This window comes from Catharus ustulatus, chromosome 11, assembly GCF_009819885.2.
Source record: "Catharus ustulatus isolate bCatUst1 chromosome 11, bCatUst1.pri.v2, whole genome shotgun sequence".
NCBI lineage: Eukaryota > Metazoa > Chordata > Aves > Passeriformes > Turdidae > Catharus > Catharus ustulatus.
This window is the reverse complement of record NC_046231.1, coordinates 17,023,255-17,039,516: the sequence shown is the minus strand read 5'-3', so window position 1 is coordinate 17,039,516 and position 16,262 is coordinate 17,023,255. Positions and strand designations below refer to the sequence as shown.

The 16,262-nt window shown below is 41.6% G+C and overlaps 1 protein-coding gene across 1 annotated transcript in view; it reads left to right on the top strand.

Moving 5' to 3' along the window:
• PKD1L2 (polycystin 1 like 2) overlaps positions 1 to 16,262 on the top strand; it is a 36,414-nt gene that overhangs the window by 8,936 nt on the left and 11,216 nt on the right. Inside the window, exons 9-30 of the mRNA XM_033069343.2 lie at positions 234 to 283; positions 1,380 to 1,485; positions 2,075 to 2,282; positions 2,867 to 2,987; positions 3,241 to 3,382; positions 4,474 to 4,680; positions 4,822 to 4,967; positions 5,442 to 5,636; positions 6,461 to 6,586; positions 7,824 to 8,006; positions 8,999 to 9,123; positions 9,929 to 10,055; positions 10,954 to 11,088; positions 11,753 to 11,978; positions 12,224 to 12,417; positions 12,811 to 13,041; positions 13,262 to 13,363; positions 13,559 to 13,737; positions 14,074 to 14,220; positions 14,732 to 14,931; positions 15,088 to 15,314; positions 15,829 to 16,042. Of these exons, the coding sequence (XP_032925234.2) occupies positions 234 to 283; positions 1,380 to 1,485; positions 2,075 to 2,282; positions 2,867 to 2,987; positions 3,241 to 3,382; positions 4,474 to 4,680; positions 4,822 to 4,967; positions 5,442 to 5,636; positions 6,461 to 6,586; positions 7,824 to 8,006; positions 8,999 to 9,123; positions 9,929 to 10,055; positions 10,954 to 11,088; positions 11,753 to 11,978; positions 12,224 to 12,417; positions 12,811 to 13,041; positions 13,262 to 13,363; positions 13,559 to 13,737; positions 14,074 to 14,220; positions 14,732 to 14,931; positions 15,088 to 15,314; positions 15,829 to 16,042 (3,591 nt within the window). The remainder of the gene's footprint in view (positions 1 to 233; positions 284 to 1,379; positions 1,486 to 2,074; positions 2,283 to 2,866; positions 2,988 to 3,240; positions 3,383 to 4,473; positions 4,681 to 4,821; positions 4,968 to 5,441; positions 5,637 to 6,460; positions 6,587 to 7,823; positions 8,007 to 8,998; positions 9,124 to 9,928; positions 10,056 to 10,953; positions 11,089 to 11,752; positions 11,979 to 12,223; positions 12,418 to 12,810; positions 13,042 to 13,261; positions 13,364 to 13,558; positions 13,738 to 14,073; positions 14,221 to 14,731; positions 14,932 to 15,087; positions 15,315 to 15,828; positions 16,043 to 16,262) is intronic.

Here is a 16,262-nt window from a genome sequence, read left to right as displayed (position 1 = left end):
CCATTATGTTTGATGAATCAGGATCATCTCCTTTGTAGTCTGTGATGAGGCTGTTGTTACCATTTTACCTATTTGACTGGGCTGTTTATCACAGCTCTGGAGTCTGATTCTTACAGCCCCATCTTTCACACTGCCAGTAGTCAAATCATGTGGATTTAAGTCATATTAACTGAGGATGTCTGAAAGCTTTACAAGTAGCACTAAAATATTCTGTTCTTTTTTGCATTAAACAGATTCTGCTAAGGAAGAAGGCAGATACAAAACAAATACCCGAAAGAAAAATGTAAGTATTATTTAAGGATCTTTCTTTAAAATTGCTTAGAAATTTTTCTTACCAGTGAAAGTGCTGTATAAGACAGGGAAAAGAAGTATTTGTAGCATAGTAAATTATGGACTAGATGTTCTGTTTCCCATATGGCTTAACACAAAATCTACACCACAAGTCTTGGAGACAAATGTGTTAACAGGCATTCCATCTATAATTCATAAAAAAGATTAAAGAATATGAACTTTTCACAACAATTCAGTTTTGGAAGTTCAAATGTGTTTAGATGAATTTTTAATTCATCTACTTGACTAATGCAAACCTCTCTCTGAAGAGTGATCCTACAAGCAGAGTCTAATATATTTTATACGGTTCCCAAGTGTTTTCTACTTCTGTATTGGAGTGTTTAAATTATTTTGCAATGAAAAATTTTCCACTTTATGGCAAACTAAGAAGTTAATGATACACCAATTGCTAGCAGCTGTCCAAATTTAAATAATAAAAATGCCTGATAGAATATTTTATCATCTTAAAAGTCTAGTTTTTAACTGTAACACTAGCAGACAGACATCTGCTATGGGAGATTTATTGCTCCACTAGAAGCCATCATGCTTTACAGATTGCCTGTAAGAATAGATTGCATCAGAGGAATACAAATCTAATCCAAACCCAAGTTTATCACAGTTTGGTACACAGAAAGACAAACTCAGCTACCCCTTCTTCTCTTTGTTTATAGCAGCACTGTATCCAATTCAGAAAAAAAAGGGATGCACCAGAATACAAATGGTTATTCAAGGGTTGGAGGTCTTGGTCCAGATGTGAAGGTTTAATAGGAATTAATTTCCTAAGTACCTGGTTCTGAAAATGGGAGCTGCACTCCTAAACCAATTCTGCATTTGGGAGAATTTTGCCACACAATTTTTCTGTGCCATCTGCTTCCATTCCCATAGCTTCTACTTCCATACTTCCTCTGACAAGGGAAAGATCACATAAACTACAGATCTGCATCCAGTGATTTGGGGTCTAAACTTTCAGACCCTTTTCATTATAAAGAAGAAAAGTGTATGTATGTTTATACATGCTTGTGTTCTAACTGATATATTTACTTATTTAGGATCACAAAATATATATTAAACCGAGTCGCCATGTGGATCCTTTCACAACTGTTACACTTGGCTGGCCAGACGACAACAGTAATTCCAGTTTTCTCTGGACCTGTGGTTTGTGCATTTCTTGAATTTTTTTCACCAACTTGTTCTTGATGAGTGACAAACTCACTGTTGTGTCAGATCCAGTGCTGAAAATCTGACTTAAGGATGCTTCATTTTCTGGCTTTAAAGTTTGCCACTCAGTGTACATGAAGAATGTTCTTTTACCAAACCCTAGTTTTGGCACCCAACTAATTATGGTATATAATATGGCATAGCACTCCATTTTGTCTTCTCTCAATGGTTTCAGTTTTTCAAGATCTACCTGTCCTAAGCTTCACTCTCATAGCCAAGGACTAGTCCCAAGTGACTTGCACAGTTAGGCATTTGCAAAGTACCTGTGTCTCAATAAAACAGCAATAATTAACATTAAACATGATGCAAAAACATTTCCGTCTGAAAACAGGATTGGGATTCAGGCCATCTGTGTTCTATCCCCATAATTATCCCTGACCTCATTCATGACTTTGGAAAAGCCTGTACTCTGAATCCAGATTACCAACTCTTTAGATTGTGTTCAAGAAACTTGTCTATAAAGCTCTTTGAAACTTATGGCAGGGAAGTCCTTTATAAGATGCTGTTCCAACTGCTGTTTCTGCAGGAGCTTGCTGGCCTTCCTGGAATGAATGTGTGAAGCAACAGATAATCCTAATCAACCAAAGTGAGGTGCAAATCCCACCTTCCTGCCTTCCTCCTCCAAAATCAGCAGTGACTGTCAGGATTACTGTCCAAAACCATGGCAGTGAAGAGGGACAGGATGAGCAATGTCTCTATGTGACTGCAAAACAACAACTGCAACTGGAAATCAGGTCTGGTTTTAAACCCTGGTATTCACTGGTTAATATTATCACGAGCATAGTGCAAGGCCACAGTTTCCAACAGTAATGATAATAAAGTTATTGTTCTTTTAGAACCATAGAATCACAGAATGGTTTGGGTTGGAAAGGACATTAAAGATCATCTTATACCACTCCTCAGTCATGGGCAGGGATACCTTCCATTAGATCAAGGTCCTCAGAGTTCCATCCAGCCTGGCCTTGAACACTTCCAGGGATGGAGCATCCACAGCTTCTCTGGGCAATCTGTGCCAGGGCTTCAACACCCTCACAGTAAAGAACACTTATTGTTCTAAATCCATTTACACCTTACCATTATAAAAATTACTGACCAAATAAGTCTTGCTGCATTTTTCAATCCATGTTTCTGAACACAATCCTTTTATAAACTGAAACACATTCTTCCAGAAAGCACTTAGGGTTTTTGACCCCACTGCATTTTTCCAATGTTGAAGATTTTAATGTGTCAATCTCATTGAAACAAAAGGAATAAATGCCGTAAGTCTGAAATTTCTCCTAGTCATACTATGTGTAACTCCCATCTTACTTCTTTATAGGTGTGAGGCAAACTGCAAGCCAGTGAATGTTAGTGATGAAGTTGTTTTGAGTGTCTCTGGACAAGAGGACTCCCAGGCCATATATTATAACTGGTATTTAGATAACACATTCCAAAACAAGGTGAGAGCACCACATTTGTCAGAAATACTGCACACACAAAAATAAATATCCACAAAGCCATATGGCCTCAGAGGGATATTTTATCAAATGGATGCTTAGAAACTACTGGAGAAGTCTGAGACAAAGGGGTGCCTGGGTTGGGAGGGGTTATAATGGAGGGCACCAAACTGCCATCCTGCTCCTAATAAATCACACCAGAAAGAACAGAAAAGAGTCTCTACTGCCATTTGTTCTTTTCTGTCTGATTTTCCAGTCTACAGCCCTCCCTCTAGCCTGTGGCCTGACTGGTTTCCAGCAGAACTCTTTGCATTTGCTTCAAAGCAACACATCCGTGTTGAGAATGACCAGCTCCTTCTTGCAGACACAGGGAGAAGCTTTCCAGATTAAAGTAACAGGTAGGGGCTAACAGAGTTTTGAGGATTTTACAGACTCCTGTGACATAGTCTCTGCTGACACAACATCACATTGATGTCACACGCATAGTCTCACTGACAAATGTGAAGGTAATTTAGTCCTCAAGTTGAAAGGTGCTACTTTATATGTACATTTTTTAAAATAATGAAGAGGTAAGTTTGTTCTGGGGTATCTCACAGCAGCAGAAATTCAGTTATCTCACTCCAAGCTGTTAATAACTTGGTTAAGGCTCACCTAAAATGAAGTTACGCTAAATGCTTGATCAAATAATAGAGCTTTGCTTTATAATGCAAACATTAACATATTTGTAATACAGTAATTTCACGATTATATGCCGCACCATTTTGACTAAAATTTTGCTCCCACCCCAGAAATGCAGCTTACACTGAGAAGCAGCTAATATATGAAGAAATTTCTGAAATTTCCAAACCCAGAAGTGCAAGCCGAGGTGCCGAGCCCAGCACCTGCCAGTAAAACCCAGGATTACGCGATTGTTACAAATTGGTTACTGTGTTGTGTGGTGAGTGGAGGCGGGCTCCGTGCCGGTAGCACGGGGGATTCCCTCCTGCCGGCCCCATGGCCTGGGGGAGAGGCAGGGGGCTCTGTGCCTCCCTCCCATCGGCGCCGTGGGAGTGGGGGGCTCCATGCCCACCTCGCACCACGGGGCAGCAACAGGCCAGGGCGAGCGACCCCAGCGGTGGCAGCGGCTGGCCCCAAGCGGCCCCGCCGAGCGGCAGCGCCAAACTGGACCACCCGGCTGCATCGGCAGCCCCAAGCAGGCCAAGCCCACACGGCCCGAGCTGAGCCAGCAAACCCCGCGATCCTGCGATTCTGTTACTAATTGGCAACTGTGAACGACACAGCGGCTTATAATCAGGTGCGGTTTATGTATGGACAAAGACCTAAGAGTTGCCGACACCTGGAGGTGCGGCTTATAATCAGGTGCAGCTTGTAATTGTGAAATTATTGTAGTTCTTTTCCTCGAATGCTTTCCTGAGGGGCAGACAGCCCCGTGGCTCGGCAGGTGATGCCAGGGCACGGTCCTGGCTGACTCTGCTCCCTGCCCTGGCAGCCACGACCCAGCGAGGCTACGGGGAGGGCTCGTTCCTGGTGAGCACCGCGCCCCCGCCCCACGCCCCCGGCTGTGCCGTGAGCCCCGGGCACGGATCGCTGCTCACCGCCTTCAGAGTCTCCTGCAGCACTCCCGAGGGCTCAGGCAGCTCCAGTCCGAGCAGGCAGCTCACATACTGCTTCTATGTGACACCAGCTAGGTCCCCAGGTGAGCTGTTTGGCTTCTCCTAACCTAAAGCACAAGCTGCCCTGCTCTGCAGGGCTCACGAGTGAACCATTCTGTTCTCACAGAGCAGGAGGTGTCTGTCTCTGTGGTATCTGCTCCCTGACCCCTTCTTTCCTGTTTCAGATTCTCTCCTGGATTGTAGCCCAGATCCTGAACTCTTCCCAGTTTATCTTCCACTTGGAGAAGAGGAAAATGATTTTATTTTACATGTGACAATTATTGTTAGCAACAATTTTGGGGATACAGCCCAAACAAATGCTTCAGTGAAGGTACAGGTAGAATTATTTCATTCCAAGAACTCTCAAGTTGATAACCAACCCATAATTGACTTTTGAAGCTTCTTCCTGTTTTAGATATATTAATTCCTTCTGAATGTGCCATAATCACCATTCTTCTATCTAACTGTGGCTATTCTCTGTGTGCTCAAGGTCAAAAGATCATCCATTGCCCTTTTTTTCTAGAAAAGAAGTCTAAAAGAATTGTTTGGACATTGACTGAGCAGTGTAAGCCTATTCACTGAGTCTGGAATTTCTCTGTGTAGCCCCAAAAGCCTCCTGCTTCTTCCCCAGTGCCACAGTAAGGAGACCCTTATCAGGCCATTAAAAATAAAACATTTAAAATGGGGAACACCAAGTTTTATGTCCCACTCTATCTAGACTGTCATTAAGATGATCATGGAAGCTGTTCATATAAAATGGTAACAGCCTTGGCAATGTTGAGAGCATATCTGATTCCTTCATCAGGTTGGACCTGCAGATATGATGGATGGGAACCTGACCCTGCAGGCTGTGATAGCTGAAAAGGCAAACACCATCCTAAAAGATGGAAACAACAGCATGAGTCTTTTCCAGCTGTACAAGTCAGTGACATCTGTCCTTAATCAGCAGATCCAAGAGGAAAGTTTTAACATGTCTTTACAGACAAATACACGAAAAGAGGTCAGCAAAACTCTTGCTTTCTTCAGTACAATGTCATATAATGGACTCTTCATATTCTTTGACAGCTCTTAAGTAATAAAAAGCTCACGTATCACCACTTGAAATCAATGAAGGTTTCAAGTTTCTAGCATCTGTCTCAGTGTTTGGCACAGGTTTCAGCTAGTTTTCACTATTTGTCTACGTGAATTATTTTTTTAATCACTCATCAGTAAAACAGTTCTCAATTGTTATTTCATTAATTTAAACTAGTTAATCTAAACCTGACTTTCCAAAGCAATTTATATATCAATAAAATGGCATCTCCAGTGGGATAAATACACTGTCTAATTTTCCCCAAAGCACTAGATGGCAGGTAATTTTCTTTTGTCCATTTTAGACACCAGTTGATGTTTCAGTCATAAGCTGATATTTGTACAGTGTTTTGAGTGCCTCAGATGGAGAGGTCTAGAGAATGTATCCTTCAATTATGATTCATTATTTGAATAACATCAATCACACATGGCTCTGCTTTCTCTGGAAGCAGCATTTACACAGTAATTCACATACATTAGTACAATTTCTCACAAGTAACTCTCCTTGCTCTTAACGGATGTTAAGTGTATGAATTCTCTGTGCTGGGAGCTAACATAAAACTCGTGATTATATAATTACTGGGGCAAGTGGCATCTTGTCAGTAGGGCTAATATCAGCTCAAATGATCCTTGTTGTGGAGCCTTACTCTACTGCATAACTTACAGCAAGTCTGCCTGCCAATACACAGCACTACTTTCACAGTCCTAATTAACATCTTGTTCCTTTGCCTAATTATCCCTTTTCATCCCAAGCTCCGAGGGCTGATGCTGACAACTCTCTCTGTTGTTAACATAACATCAATGCAGACTGCTCTGAAGATGTCAGAGGTACTGAAAGAAATCACTTACAGGAGTGAAGAGCTGTCTGTCTCAGCACAGGTAAGAATCAATTCATCTTATATCTCCTCACACTAAAAGTAGAGACTCTAATTATCCCACTGACCTTGGAAGAGTTTCAATGCCTTAAAATTATCTGTTCTTACCCATTTTTTTTTAACTGTACCACCCTGTGTATTTTGACCAGTAGTATTTTGACTCTGTTTAGAGTAAGTAAATTCAACTCTCAGATGTTGTCTCAGCAATCTGTACAGTCCAGGTTATGCCCATTACATTTTAGTCAGAAATATGTCAGGGTGTATGTTTTCTCTTGTAAAGCACTTTTAGAACCCTGAAAAAGATTGGCCCCAAGAGGGTTTTTCCCCATGTTCATTCATCCCTGATCCTGGCACTGCACAAAATGCACCTAGGCAATGGTCAAGGAACATGTCAGCACCCAGAGAAATTGGGCACAAATGTGCAGGTTGGTCTCACAAAAGTATCTCTTGAATCTTGTCTGCAACAAGACATTATTAGTAGATGATGCTATTTATGCTTACAGGGTGAGCATACTGCAGGACAGAACAAACTGTCACTGGGGGAAGTTTCCCAAATATGCAGGCAGTAAAAACAGCTGTCCTGATTTCTGATGTATTATAGAGCTGGAGCCAGACAATGGCTTGGGAGCATTTCAGCAGGATGTGGTTAACTTTGGCAAGATAAGAACACAGCTCAGGTCCAGCCCTTACCCTGCAGAAAGGCTGCTCAGTGTTCACAGGCTGCGATGTGTCCAAGCCTGAAGTGAATTTGCTTGGCTCCTTCACTATCCTGGGCTAAAATCTGGCCAGTGCTTTCTCAGTCACAAAGCTGCACCCAGGTACAAAATAAAAATTGTAAAACTGATTCTTCTTTGGCACTTAGCACTTTGGCACAAAGATAGAAATGTATAACCTAATTTACTACTTTACTGTACATCTAAAAGCTATCCTTGCCCAGGGCTTGACAGGCAAGTTATTAATCTTTTTATGGATTACATCTCTAGAAGAAGGCTGCATTTTTCATGCCTGTATTCCATTTTGGTGTACCATCTAGTATTAGCATTAGCATTAGTATTAGTATTACCATCTTTATTAGCATTTGAAGTATTATCCCAGCACAAATAATTACAGTAAAAACAGCTGTAGCCACTAATAGTCCCAAGAGATTACTGACGTTGCAATATTCAGTAAATGACACAAGTGTCACTTCTGTCATTTGTAGTGCCAGCACACATAAACTGCTCTCTGTGTTTGTCATGCAGGTGGAAGCCAGCAACACTCTGGAACATGTCAGTGCCTCCTTGCTTGCTGTAAACACAGAGCACAGCAGAGATGGTCAGGAGTTAAAGGAAGCAGCCAACTATCTGTTTAATGCAGTGAGCAATGTTCTTAAAGCTTCTGTAGAAATCAGAGCTGGGAACGCTTCAGTGCCAGAAGCAGAACAGGTAATTCAGATTTGGTCCAGTTTATACTGTACTATGTGTGAATATTTGTTTGCTTTGGGAGGTTTTTAAAATCTCTGGGCCCTGCTGTATTTTTAAATTGGTGCTGGGAAGGGTTCATTGTGACACCATGAAGGACTTGAATATCAGAGGAAATTTCTCCCCAGTTAGATACGTTAGATTGAATGTCTGGCAATGAAGATGATGGAGGCCTTTTAAGATTTGTTACATTGAAAGCTGAACGGGACAGCATCAGCTCTCACCTCTAATTGATGACAAGCACATTGTGGTTTTTTTTTTTTATTTGCTTCTGTCCCCTCCTTTTGCCCCATAATTCAAGGAAGCCACAGGTATTAAATATTCACAACTGCCGCCACTACTTCACAGCTTGAACCAGCTCTGGTTGCTGCTTACACTTTTGCAGAAAGCTCTGATTATCTGTTCAGAAAGATGCAACATGTCTATTTTGTCCTACCCTTTCCTATCTATAAGTGAATTGTCACAGCTGACTCTGTGAGTGTCCTGGGCTGAACATACTTGAATTTCATCACTGCAAGGGAGTAGGGATGAAATAAATCTAACCAGAGAGAAAAGATTATGAACTGGACGAGTTTCCCCACAATAATCCACTAATAATACACAATTGATATGTAATTAGGTCTTGCTTTTCCAAGTAACTAAAAACTAGCCTGTGCAGCTAAAGACATTAATAGACAATACTGATGCCATGGTTGTAACTTCAATGTGTAGAAGTTACAAATACTACAATATAGAAGCAAAATCTGCAAGGCATTTATTTGCTATCTGCAATGTTTCAATGAGAATTACAGAAACTGAATTGCAATGGAATAACTTTCTCTGATATTAGGAAGCTCATCACCAAGCTTGTCAGCTTAGTAAGACAGCAAAATTGAATGGAAGCAATGACAAATAATGTGCAGCTTGATGATCCTGAGTACCTTCATTGTGAGTTTCCTCCTCTAATCCTTTTCCAGAGTTCAGTGTCACACCAGCTCCTGAGTACAGTTGAAAATCTCCAGAGTGCCCTTCTGTTTGGGAAGGCACCAGGTGATGAGCCAACAGTCCTCACCTCTTCCTCTGCCACAATGTACATGCACAGGTAACAGCTGCAGTGTCACCCACTGAGGCTTTTGAGAGCTACAAATGTTCATTCCAATGTGCCTAAACAGAATGTTTGGAACTTACTAAATATTTTAGCATAATGACAATGTTAATAGTGCAACAAGGCTGTTAGTGCCTGACACTGAGAACAGTTTGGACTCCAGGAGCATCACCTTAGAAATTCCCATGCTGTGTGTTCTTTAACCAGCACAGAATTGACTACAATTTCCTGAACAAGGCAGTATTCACTTACTTTTGAAATTATGTAGAAAACTCATGTCACGCCAGCTAAGGGTTTCTTTTCTTTTCCAAGTTGCCAATAATGACATGTTATATGGAATTGTAACCAGCTTGGCAGAAGCAAATACAATCTTGAGGAGCCTGACAAGCATTTACCATTCCCTATAATCATTTCTGAATTGTTTCCTGAGAGCCTGGTTTTCATCCACATCAAACTGTGCATTCAAATCAAGAGCATGTTCACACAGAAATCAAGTCCTTCAACCAAGTACATCTTGGTACAACTTTCTCTGCAGACATGCCAATTTTACCCCTTTTTTAGTGATTCTGTAGTAGCATTATGTGGAGTACTGCATCAGGGACAGATTCATGTGCAAAGTATTTACTGGCAGGCTTAGAAATAGTTTTGCAACTAAGTTATACCCATGAAGAGAGAAAGCTTTCTCTGTAGATATGAAGTCCATGCTATTGATGTTTGGGTTTTTTCTGGTGTTTCTTTTTCCTTTCATTATTTTTTTTCTCTTTTTTCTCTGCTTTGCTTATGCCCAACCCTAACTGGACAGATTACAAACAGAAAACATGGATAGCACATCCATTAACATCTCCAATTCCAGCTCTGCCAGCTTTACTCTCCCACCTGCTTCCTCTCTCAATGTTTCAGGAGTTGATGGTGAAATAGTGGATATAAGGGCAAGTAAACAGCTTTTATCTAACTCTATCTGATATCCAGCTTACATTCCTGATCTAATGGTTTTTAAATCGTTTATCCTTTCACAAAGAACACACAAGCACACCTGTTCCTCCTGTCATGCCAAGAAAATAATTTGAAATTATTGGTCAAAGAAGCCTTCATTTATCTTAATTGCATGAGGTTGGTTCAGCAAGTTAAAGACAACTGAATTATTAAATTCTACATCCCATCAGCCCTTTATATACACTTCGATTCACACGTTCATGGCAGGAGCAGGCAATGCCATGAATCAATACCTACAAATCTGTTGCTGTTTGTTTGCATCTTATGCTCTGAGGAGGGATGCAACAGCTCAGAGTCCAAATCACATTCAAAGCAACCTACAGCAGCCTTCTTTCATCCCAGCAAGAAACACCTGAGTGTGGGCACTCAGATCCTGCAGGAGACAAATGTGGTGATGGTGGTACATCCCCCACCTGAATTAGGACATAGTGTTTTTTCCTTCAGAACAATAGATTGAAAATAAATGTCATATTTCCATAATAAATTATCTGAATATGTCTCTGGTTGAATTGACCCTCTCAGGAGACCCCTAAAATACCTGCAAACATTTGTTTTTTTTTCATTGCATCTTTTCCAACTCTGCCAAAAACATGTAACAGTGTATGGAAACAATAAAGATTGTTGTAGACATTTCAGAATGAAAATCACTTTCAAGGTTTATAGACCCACCTTAGAGATAAGGTAGAGTCTTATTTAAATCTGGATACAGATTTCTTGGAAGTTGACTTCTATTTGGGTCTGGGCTCAATCTTTCACTATTCAGCAATTCAGAGTGTGAATAAAATGAAATATTGACAATAGCTCAGTTGTCTGATTGTTAATGTCTTCCAACAGATGGTGAGCTTTGCCATGAATCCCTTTTTCTCCAGTGACAACAGTTTTGACATCAGTGGAACAGTGGGAGGTCTAAGCCTAACTGGGCTGGATGGTTTGATCATACCAGTCAGCAACCTCAAAGAGAACATTGAGGTAAATCCACTATTTCCTAATTCTCACCTTCTTTTCCCATTTTTTAACTTTCTCCATTACCAAACTGTCTTTTGTGTTACCATTTGTGAGGTGAACACAAATGCTGGTAGTGTTCATTACATTAGGCAATGGCCTGAAGCTGTTTGTAGTTGTGATGGAGGGATTTGTGTGATGTGGTAAATGAAATAACAAATATTTCTGTCTTCTCTTGAAAAGGAAGCACTTTATTCTTCCTTTAAATGAATGCAATAATGCTGATGGTTGTGGAATTACAGATTACAGTCATCCCAAAGCACAATGTGAAATCTGATTTCATCATCCAACCACTGTATTTATTGTACTGTGCTTTGGCTTCCCATCCCATGTATAAAATGACATCTAAATCATTCATATGTGTACTTCATGCAGCCAGTGTCTCAGTCATAACCACAGTTCTCAGTTCAGAAATGCACCAAGGGTCATAGGCTTTGTGATGAGTCTACAGAGATTTTAAATTAACTTTGCAGAGGTTAGTTTACATTATCAAGAAAATTACTTTCAAAGTGATATTTTTGCTGGCCATGCTTTCCTGATGTTACAAAAAAGATAATCTAGCATGTGGCTGCATGCTAAGAAGAAAAAGGCTTTTCTGCATTTAAACCTATGTCTTTCTGTTTAAAACCAGATCATCTTACCACACCTCTCAGCAACTCAGGAAGATAAGATTCTGTTGAAGCTGGGCAATTACAGCACTTTTCAAGTCAATGTTACCTCAGAAAACACATCTATAGTGATCCACCTGGAATGTGAACATGACATCCCACTAATACTTTACTTGGGGTATGGCTATCATCCAAATGAAACCACCTATGACATCAAAAATCATCTGTTCTATAAGAAAACTTCTGGAGGTAAGATAATTGGTTAGTGACCCATGAACTTGCAGAATGAGCCTTGACCATGAGTTCAGGTGTCTAGCTGGAAACAGACCTCATGCTTCAAAGTTCCAATCTCTTGAATAAAGTGTTCATTAACTGGAGCAAAGATTGGGATGATTTGATCAATGAGTTGGTTTATTTATGACCTGCAATACAGCTGCATACTTCTGAATTAGCTTTTCTATATATACATTGAAACAAAAATATTTATGTTCTAGGTGAGACAAACAGCTGGGTTCTCAGCCCAGAAGAACTCATTTTTGGAGAGGGAACCTACTATTTCATGGTTTTACAAGATACGGGAATGGATTCAACGCTGTACAATGGGCTAACCATAAATGCCACTTGCTTTGCATCCCGCTGTGTATTTTGGGACGAGCACCAGGGAGGCTGGAACAGCTATGGGTGTCATGTAAGTAGAGCAAAACAAAACAATGTGTCTGTTACACACTTCAAAGCCAGCCCTCATAACCATCACCATGTAGTAACTGACACCATAAAACAAAATCATTCTGAGATGTTTTAATAAACTCGAGAAGTTTAGTCATATTGAACCAACCTTTAAACAACATTTCCATTTCTATTTTTTGGGATGAACTTCTATATAAGAAGAAATGGAACCATTCTGACAAGGCCATAATATACTGTACTGCTCATTACTTTCAGATGTTAGAATTAATATTCACTATTGGAACTTGAACAATTTGGTGTGCAGCAACTCTCAACTTACCAATCTCAGTGCTGTCTTTTCATCTGCTTGGTCAGTCATCTAATACTTTTATCAGGAATCTTTTTTTGGTTTCAGGTAGGACCAAAAACAAATCCTAGCAGCACACAGTGCCTCTGCAATCATCTGACCTTCTTTGGGAGCTCCTTCTTTGTCATACCCAATGCCATAGATGTCAGCAAAACAGCACAGCTGTTTGGTACATTCGTGGAAAATCCTGTGGTGGTGACAACTGTAGGATGCATCTTTCTGATATATGTGCTTGTAGTTATTTGGGCACGAAGGAAAGACATCCAGGATGATGCCAAAGTAAGTCTCCAGCTAATAAAGTCAATGTATTCAGGCAATTCCCACCATGCCTAGCCTGTTTTAATAGGAAGCCTTTAAGCAATCCTATTCCTTTCCCTGTAACTCTCTCTTTACTGGTAAGCAAACATTGTTCACGAGATCACAAATTCCTACTCACAGCTTTCAGGAATCTGTACTTACAGGACAGCTAACATGCTGCTTGTGCTGTGTGGCTCTGCAGGTGAAAATCACAGTCCTGGAAGACAATGATCCCTTTGCTCAGTATCGTTACCTTGTGACAGTTTTCACGGGACACCGCCGTGGGGCAGCCACAACCTCCAAGGTATCAGTGGCACTGTGTGGGAGGAGAGTTTATTTGCTTAGAGAACTGGATTGATAAAGGAGCACCTGAGGCTGTTAAACAGGACAGCTCAAATGCACTGTCTGAGCCAGAAAGCCCTTAAGTTTGATGAAAGGAGAAGTAATCACACATAGGCTTGAGATGTGCAAATCTCCATGTTTTCTTTTTATTTTCCAGGTGACTCTCACCCTCTATGGTCGGGATGGAGAGAGTGAGCCCCACCATCTAAATGATCCTGATACACCAGTCTTTGAACGTGGAGGAGTGGATGTTTTCCTCCTCTGTACCTTCTTCCCTCTTGGGGAACTGCAGAGTATTAGATTGTGGCATGATAATTCAGGGGACAGTCCATCCTGGTAAGTGGAGGGCTGGAGATAATGGGAAGTGAAAACCCACACATAATTTTTTATAATGAAAATACCTTTCCCCTTCTAGCACTTGAAAATTATCTTTACTGCAGTTCTAGTAAGAAAAGAAGTGTTAGATTCTAGTTTTTGCAGCTAAATAGACCAAATCATAGCCTAAACTGCAGGACCAGGAGTGCTTCCCATATCCCATGTCCAGTACAGGATGGGATATGTCCTGTGCCTTACAGTTTAGTCACCCTAAGAAGCTGAAGGTCAGAGTTTGTTGAGCTCTGGATTTTACACACTCAGTGACATATGACTGTGCCCTGTGTGTTTTTCCAACAGGTATGTGAATCGAGTATTAGTCCATGATCTGGCATGGGATCAGAAATGGTACTTCCTCTGTAACTCCTGGCTAGCCATTGATATTGGAGAATGTGTCCTAGATAAAGTGTTCCCAGTAGCAACAGAACAGGACATGAAGCTGTTCAGGTACCTCCTATTTCATGGATATTTTTTTACTCTTGATGGTGGTCAGTCTAGAAAAACAAGCATGAATAAAACAGACCAAAGGCCAAGAAAAAAATGAAAACAAGGAAGGTCTTTCCACTGTCCTTAAAGGGCTCTGAACAAGGGAGAAAGGGAGGATGGTTCCATAAATCCAATCCCTACCCTAACAGTCGTACCATACTGAAAATATTGGTGCTAAAGAAGGATAGCCTGACAAACCCACAGAAACCCAAACATCTTCTCTTAGGTGTAATTTTCTTAACAACTTAAATAGGAACTATTCACTTTCCCTCTAAGATGTGGCCAAAAGGAAAGGATATAAGTAGCTATGACCATTCCATGCAAATCAAGCCTTGACATTTGATAATTTCTCCTAGTTACTACTTCTGCTGATAGTGCCTAGAAGCATGAACAGGCTGGGACCCTGAACTAGGGCTTTGTTCTTCCCTCTCCTTTCCACACATCCATTTGATTTCCCTCCTCTCCTTCCCAGCAATCTGTTTTTCATGAAGACCTCCAAGGGTTTCCAGGATGGGCACATCTGGTACTCAGTTTTCAGCCGCTCCCCACGAAGCTCCTTCACGCGAGCCCAGCGCGTGTCCTGTTGCTTCTCACTGCTTCTCTGCACCATGCTGACCAGCATCATGTTCTGGGGTGTGCCAAAGGATCCTGCTGAGCAGAAAATGGATTTGGGTAACAATCCTCATCATTAATTGGGCAGGCAAATAGAGAGACAGCAGAATCTGGGAGCAAGAATTGAATAAATGGGGTTTTTTTCACAAGGGAAAGACCTGATGTTTATTTTGCCTGGGGTTGTTTTTCCTTCTCTCCTGTGTTTGACCTTGACAGGCAAGATCGAGTTCACATGGCAGGAAGTGATGATTGGCTTTGAGAGCTCCCTCCTCATGTTCCCCATCAACCTGCTCATTGTGCAGATCTTCAGGAACACACGACCCCGGCCAGCCCAGCAGGGCAGAGAGAAGAAGTCGGGAAAGAATGGCCGAGTGTCCCCAAGCCTGCCTCCCACTGCAGGGGCCACCCAGGCTGCCTCTCTCACTCCAGAGGCTGTGACAAAGGCAAGTCCCAGTGAGTCCTGCACTGCCCTCTGCTGCCACACACCACCGGCTTCCCCAGCCCCACAAATTTCCCTGTTCCGACGCCCTTCAGCTTGTCGGAAGAGAAAAGCCAATTACCACTGGTGCAAAGCAATCATTTGCCCACCTAAATGCAATCCTTCCTTGAGGTCTGCCTTTGTACATCCCAGCCCTTGCTCAGTTACTGTGCGTGACCAAATCTCTGTGTTCGGGAGTTAAAGCAAACACTAAGCAATACAGTGAAGATAAAAGGTATCATGGACCACATCTTTCTCAGTTTAGGTCCTCAGGCAGGCACGCTGCCCTTTTGAAGCCCAAAAGCTGCCTTGCTGAACTCACTGAAATCTGTCACATACAGCACTGTAGGATGTGTTATTCTTATCCATTCTGGAGATTTTAGCAGTTGGTGCAGCTCCCAGCCAGTGGTACTGTCAGATCACATCAGCTTAAGCCACTGCAGCCAGAGTCACCGCTGTGTTGCTGCTGTCTTTCCTAGGACATAAGGAGAATTGCCAACTCACTTTTTAAAGCCCTGAAGACTCCATCTCTCACCTCAGCACCAGACCTTGAAAAATCAACTAATATCAACACACTCCTCTCATTGGTTGAGGACATCATCTGTCAGCAGAACAGAGCTGGGCAAGAGTTTTATGATGAGAGCAAGAAGGATGGCCCTAGAACTGTCACATTGGGTGCTATGGATATCCAAGGTAAATAACACACTATGAAATGCCTGCTGAAACCTTTGCAGTGAAAATGATGATACTGGATGTGATGGCCCAAGCTCTTTGTACATTCTTGAAGGCAGCTACAGAATCACAGAACAGCTGAGGTTAGAAGGGATCTCTGAATCCCACTGTGCTGCTCAGAGCAGGGTCAGCAGGAGCAGGATTGCCCAAGAAGAAATCAGTCAGATGCTGAATGTACCCA